Consider the following 7,389-nt stretch of genomic DNA (forward strand, 5'->3'; position numbering starts at 1 on the left):
ATACGGCTCCCAGACATATTCAAAATGTCATATATTGACCGTTTCGACAGGTCTGGAGATCCTATGGTACATATCCGACTTTTCTTGGATGTCCTGAAGCCGATGGGTCTGACTAAGCCACAGAAACTCTCTCTGTATAGAAGAACCCTATCGGGTGTAGTAGCTGCTTGGTATGCCAAGTTGGAGAATACGATGAAGCAGAACTAGGAAGAATTGGCTGAGGCCTTTGTTGATCAGTATTCTTACAATACCCAAGTTGAAATGACCACCCAAGAGCTTGAAACAACCCATCAGAATCCTACAGAACCTTTTGTGGAATTTGTTGCAAGATGGAGAGCAAAGGCAGCACAGATGACAGATCGGCCTTCTGAGAGAGACCAAGTGCAGATAATGGTGCGTAACCTTGAGCCTGATATGTTGCAAAAGTTGATAGTCGTTCCACTATCCACTTTCAAAAGTTTGCATGAACTGGGGTTTAGATCGAGAATGTGTTCAACACAAGGACTATTCCTAGAACAAGTGAACCGATAAAGAGGGTGATTTCAGGGAGTACCAATGTTGGTAGTAGCACTATTTCCAAACCCACTGAAATAAACATAGTTGACACAACCGACCCTTTTGCCAAACCAAGCCTATAAACAGCCGGCCCAACCCGAGCTCAAGGTAGAACTTTCACCCCCCTCTATATGAGCCTAACCAGCGCACTAAAAGTCCTAATGGAAAGAGGGTATCTCAAACCCCTTGATCCTCAACCATTGTCTGACCCACTCCCTGCCAGGCATAACCCCTCCAAATACTGCGTGTATCATCAGCAGCGCGGTCATGGCACCGATCGTTGCTACTGCCTTCGTCATGAGGTCTAGAATCTCATTGACAACCGGATGATAGCTCCACCTCCAGACCCCAATGACCAAATATCTCCTGCCTACCTCAACCTCATCCATATACTGCCATCCACTTATGACCCTAGTATATACATCACCCCAGCCCATTTACCTAAGCCTGAGGTGTTCCTTCTAGCCAGCATGGACTTATGCATGATGAATGCACTTGGACCCTAATCATCTCAAACCCGTGAGCCCACTACTTCTGAGTTGATGGGGATGATTGAAGATCTTCAGAGAACAGCGGCAGATCTGGTCTCTGGGATATTGGCTCCATCATCGACCACATCACATGCTAAAAGTTTCATGCCAAAAGGCTCCCCAATCTTGGGACGGGTTGCATTGGAAGAAGGCCAATCCCTTGGCAAAGTGGAGGCAAGTGGTAAGAACAAGGTAGGGGTAGACATTGGTCCCCATGAACACCTTCAGTGGGCTGTTAAGGCTTTGAAAGCCAAAGGGCTGAACAAACAGCAAGTGATTGCAGTTGTTACAAAGATTATGGATGGCACTTTTGCCATTCAGAATGAGAGCAGTTTGAATCAAAGGGCAAGCCAGGAGAAGGGCCGTCATACCAGGAACATTCCTTTCAGCTCTAATCCTACACTTGGAAGAGATTAACAGACCCAGTCAGCGCCTACCAATCCCTTTGCCGGTGCATCCAGCAAAAATCCACAAACCTCGAAGTACTAACCCCGAGGTCGAAGGGTCTTTCATGCCCTCTATATGCCTTTGTCCAAAGCTTTCCAAATCCTTGTTGGACAAGGCCATCTCAAACCCCTTGAGCCGCGACCTCTCCCGAATCCCCTTCCAGCTAAGCATGATGCTACCCAGTATTGTGCCTTCTATCAATAAACCGGTCATGGCACTGACAGTTGCTTTCGTCTTCGCCACGAAATACAAGATTTGATTGACAACGAGGTCATCGTCGCACCAGGCTCTACAAAGTCTATCATCACTGGATCAGTGAACTAGGGGGATAATATGATCATGTGATCGGGGGATGAACCACCTGCGAATGGCGCTCAGTTTACTCTAGATGTGATGGATGGCACGCACTGTTTTGAGCAATGTGCAAATGCCAGTTTTGTACTTTCTGACTTGGGTATTGGGTCAGTTCTGTTATGTTGTTTTGAGTTAGTCTTTTTGTACTGAGTCAGTCCAGTTTGTCTTGTTATATCGAGTCAGTCTTGTTGTGTTAGAGTCAGATGATTTCGGGGGTGTTACCTCGGATATCACTAGCTTGTTTTGTGTTTGTCTTTTGCACTCTTTCTTTTGAGTCTGTTTCTGTCATGGAGCCAGTTGTGCCAGAAGATTTGAATGAAACGACAGTGCTTTTTACCTACTTTTCTGTGCCTTGAAATCATTGCATTGACCTAAGTTTTTCAAAACTTTTTGAACACTGTTTTGAAAACAAAGAGGAAAGAATTCCTCTGGATTTGTAAAATTTGATCAAACTAAGAGAAAGAGAGGCATGCTAAGCCCTTAATGAATGAGATCATGTTTGTTAATGTGCGTACTGAGAAGGATCCTGGCTTGATCCAGTTTGGTTCTATATTGTCTTCAGCGCGAGCGACTAGTCGCTTGCTTAAACGATTTCAAAAAATGTTTTGCGCGGTCTTGCGAAGACCTGTGTGGAATCACTCTTGAGATTGTACAGCATAGGATTGCTCTTGGCCTCGAGACTCAACCCCTTTGCTTTCAAACCTTGAATCTTGATTCAGAATGTTCAATGGTCAACCACAATGTGAGGCTTGTATGGCCAGATTTGAAGCAGCCCATGAACTAGGGGCAATCAGGTCGTATGACATCAAAGGAGGCCTGCCAAGCCAGATTTGGAAACAACCCTTGAACTAGGGGCAAGAAAGTCAGATCAAGAAGATTAAAGGTTATCAACGGAAGCTTGCAAAGCTGAGTGAGAAGTAGCCCTTGAACTGGGGGCAAAAATGTCAGATGTGCTCAAAGATTCAAAAGATGAGTCATTCCGCAAACCAATGAAGACTGGCAAGAAAGCCAAATTCCAGTAGCTGGAAGAAGAAAGTATTGTTGAAGGACAACCGAGTTCCTCTCCATAATACTAGGGGCAAATTCAGCCCCCATTGGATGGACTCCTACATCATCAGTGAACAACAGCCATTCTCCTAGATGCAGATGGCTTCGAGATCTCAAAATCGATCAACATGGATAGGTTAAACTTTTTTTATCCTTGAGAGGCTCGCTGGGCCGAAAACCCGGAAGGGCGACCCAGGCAAAAGTTAGAGCAAGGAAAAGATAAGAAAAAGAAAAAATGCAAAGAATGAAGAAAAGATGAAAAGAAAAGAAAAGAATAAAAAGAAATGAAAAGATGAAAAGAAAAGAAAAACAGAGCTCACAAGGTTGAAACCCAAAAAGGCGGCCTTGGCAAAAGTTAGAGCGTAAAAGGAGAGGTTCATACCCGAGTGTACCTTAACCTGAAACTACATCAAGCTTGATTCCCATCTTTGGGATACGTAGGCAATTTCATTCTGAAGTCCAACCATAAACACTTCCAAATCGATTGTGTCCATGTAATGGTTCTGATCATCTTTGTCTTCTCTGTATCCGAGAGTTCGGTTATGATCGTCACTTTGAGGACTGATTACAGTACGCTGTGGTGCCATATAGACAAGGGGCAACTTTTCGTTGCCATGCAGTCCCATTTAGACAAGGGGCAATTTTCCATTGTTTTGGATATGAGGTTGTGCATCTCAAGAGTAAATTCTGTGTTGGTCGAGCAGTGGCCATTGGTAAAAACAAGTTTTGAGAATTTTTAATGAGGTTGACTAATTTTCTCAAAACTTTTTTTATTTTTCCAAAACTGAACCATTTCCTAGACCCAAAAAAGGAAAATTTTCAGTGCTCACAACCTGACTTGCATGATTTCGAATCAAAAAATTGAACAAGCATGTTAATCTAACTCTCATATAGATTAAAATTGTTTTAGTAGAAGCTCAACAACAAAAAATGGTTGAAATGATGAACTAGGGGCACAGTTGATTTAGGCTTTCTGTCTTTTCCCCATTGTCAATATACTTGCCAGAAAGGGCACTCTACTTGCCAAAAAAGGCACCGTACTTGCTAGAAAAGGGTATTCTACTTGCCAGAAAAGGGCACCACTGAAGCTAACAACAAATGGCTAAAAGCTCTCTCATCCTCCAAGCAGCGAGGTATCGAGCCAAGTGCGAAACACAGATTGAAAATGGAGCGGGATATTCGGTTCCTTCATCCGCATGATCAAATCAAAAATTAGTGTTTGACCCGGAATGGGGACGTAGAAAACGCAATGTTTGTGAGACCAATCAATTGTATACCTGGCCGGTGGGACATGTTGTAGCTTATCTCGATCAAGTTAAGCCAGGGGTATCGTCAACCGATGTCAGTTGCAGATCTGCTGTACATCTTGTCGCATCACAACCCCTCTGTGGGGAAGCTCACTGTTGTGAGCGGAAAAAGGAGAATCTAGTTAAATACTAGGGACAAGAGCCCATAACTTCCTGTTTATCCATCAACCACCCAGGGGAGGGATAAAAAATCAGAGAGATTGAAGAATAGAGAGATGTGTGATGAGAGAAAAAGTGAGGAAAGGGCTTTTCAGAGAAAAAGAGATTGAGTGCCAGAGTGATGTGAGAATCACAAATGAGAAAGGGTGGGAAACAATACCCGGAGAAACTGGCTCCTCGTGAATTGAGAGGTCTCTTGCCATTGGAATACGTCTGAGTGTCGTGTCTTTTGTTTTGTTTGTCTCGATTCTTGTTTTGAGTCGTTTCGAGTGTCAATAGATGTGTTCAGGTTGCTTTACCTTTTGTTTTCCTTTCTTGAGTCGTTTTGGCTATGGTCGGTCGTAGGCTCAATACCCGGTTGAGAACTCATTTCTCACTTTCAATTTCATGTCATTTTGTGCTTAGAGTGCTATGCCATTCTCCACATATGTGCAAAACTGAGACTCAGAAGGTTTTATTGCCCACCTACACTCTTAAAGATGAAGCTCGGAGATGGTGGTTATTGATCCGAAATAGTAATGGGAATATGGCTTGGGCTCAATTCAATGAGATCTTCTACAACAAGTACTTTCCCCAATGCTTTAGGGATCGAAATGTGTCGGAATTTCAAGAACTTAAGCAAGACAGGATGTCGGTGGCCGAATATGAGGCCAAGTTTACTGAATTAGCTCGTTTTGCCCCACACATAGTGGACTCGGATTATAAGAAAGCCTTAAAGTTTGAGGGAGGACTAGATTTGGATATGTATGACAGAGTAGGCGTATTGAAGTTGTCTACTTATGTGGAAGTACTTGATAGGTTGTTGATGACAGAAGCCATTTTGGCAGCAAAGCAACAAACCAAAGCACTAACAACAGAATGGAGAAGCAAAAGAAACGGATCCAATTTTTGGAAGGGTCGTTCATCATTTACAAACAAAAAGCAAAATACTGGATCATCAAGCAATTCAAGTCAAAGTAGTGGCTCTATGCTAGTCTATTCTGAGTGTGGAAGAAGACATAAATGCACGTGTTACCGAGCCCCGGGCGCTCGTTTTCGATGCGGCACGACTAGCCACATGATCAGAGATTGTCCGATGAGATCTATTGATGCTAATCGTCCCACGGCAAGTTCAGCTGGATCCATTCCTATACCAAGAACAAATGTGAAAACCCATACCGGGAGAGAGACTCTGAGACAAGGCCGAGTGTTTACATTAGTGCTTGGAGATGTACAAAATACCGAATCTATGGTGTCAGGTATAATCTCTATCTGTACTCAAAATGTCTATGTGTTGATAGATTCTGGTTCTACGCATTCATTTGTATTGTATGCTTTTTCTCAGAAATTAACTAGCCCGTTAGAACCTATGAACTGTTTACTATCTGTTTCTATACCATCTGGAGGTTCTATGATATGTACTTCTGTTTATCCGGCATGTGATGGTGTGATTGGAGATGTGACATTGTATGTTGATTTGTTACCATTGGGTATTGATCATTTTGACTGCATACTTGGTATAGATTGGTTAACGAAATACTGTGCCACCATTGATTGTGTGAGTAAATCTATCGTGTTTAGAGCACCTGATGTGCTTGAGTTTGTTTTTACTAGAAACGGGGTAGTTCCTCCGCCATACTTGATTTCATTTATGAAAGCCAAAAAATTGTTGAGAAAAGGGTGTCGGAGTTACTTGTGTTGCATTTTGACTATGACTTCTGATAACTCTACTGTTGAGAACATCTTTGTAGTAAATGAATTTCCTGATGATCTACCTGGGGACTTAATTGATAGGGAAATTGAATTCACCATTGATGTAGTACCCGGGACACAACCAATTTCTAAGACCCCTTATAGAATGTCAACTTCTGAACTGAAAGAGTTGAAAGTCCAACTCCAAGAATTCTTAGACAAGAAATTCATCCATTCGAGCACCTCACCTTGAGAAGCTTCAGTGTTGTTTGTCAAGAAGAAAGACGGGTCTTTGAGGCTATATATTGACTACCGTGAGTTGAACAAGGTAATTGTCAAGAACAAATATCCATTGCCCCGAATAGATGACTTATTTGACCAACTGCAGGGAGCACGAATGTTCTCTAAGATAGACCTTAGTTCTGGGTATCACCAATTAAAAGTTAAGGCAGAAGATGTAGAGAATATTGTATTCAGGACTAGATATGGGCACTATGAATTTTTGGTAATGCCATTTGGGGTGACTACTAATGCACCTACTGCCTTCATGGATCTTATGAACAGGGTATTTAAATCATATCTAGATGAATTTGTTGTTGTGTTTATTGATGATATCTTGATTTACTCCAAAAGTAGGGAAGAGCATGAGAACCATTTGCTAACTGCTTTACATATTTTGAGACAAAAGAAGCTGCATGCAAAATTGTCCAAATGTGAATTTTAGCTTGACATGGCATTTTTGGGATATGCAATAAATAAGGACAGTATCTCTATTGACCCTCAGAAAATTGAAGCCATCGTGGACTGGCCAAGACCAACTAATGTGTCAGAAGTTAGAAGTTTTTTGGCACTTGCAAGTTACTACAGAAGATTTGTGAAAGATTTCTCAAAACTTATGTCATTGACACAGTTGACGTAGAAAAATGTACCGTTTGACAGGAACGATCAACGGGAGTCAGCCTTCCAAGAATTGAAAACTAAACTGGTAACTGCGCCAATTTTGACTTTGCCAAACGCAATGGATGGATTTCAGATTTACAGTGATGCTTCCTATAAAGGCTTGGGGTGTGTTCTAATGCAAAATGGAAAGGTAATTTCTTATGCCTCTCGGTAACTCCATCCCCATGAAAAGAATTATCCGACTCATGACCTTGAACTCGCCGCTGTGGTTTTTGCTTTGAAGATTTGGCGACATTATTTGTATGGTGTGACCTGTGAAATGTACATAGACTATAAAAGCCTCAAATATTTCTTTACCCAAAAAGAATTGAACATGAGACAGAGGAGATGGCTTGAACTGATCAAGGATTATGATTTGT

General features: G+C 42.1%; 1 protein-coding gene across 1 annotated transcript; it reads left to right on the forward strand.

Annotated features, from left to right (window-relative positions):
* Positions 1–4,826: 4,826 nt before the first annotated feature.
* Positions 4,827–6,323, forward strand: LOC145793577 (uncharacterized). The gene is made up of 2 exons (XM_082876439.1): positions 4,827–5,637; positions 5,785–6,323. Exons 1-2 carry the CDS (start codon positions 4,827–4,829, stop codon positions 6,321–6,323), a joined length of 1,350 nt encoding a protein of 449 aa, XP_082732565.1.
* The last annotated feature ends 1,066 nt before the right edge of the window (positions 6,324–7,389 follow it).

The sequence above is a fragment of the Camellia sinensis genome, chromosome 6, assembly GCF_055761805.1.
Source record: "Camellia sinensis isolate YWXY chromosome 6, ASM5576180v1, whole genome shotgun sequence".
Lineage (NCBI taxonomy): Eukaryota > Viridiplantae > Streptophyta > Magnoliopsida > Ericales > Theaceae > Camellia > Camellia sinensis.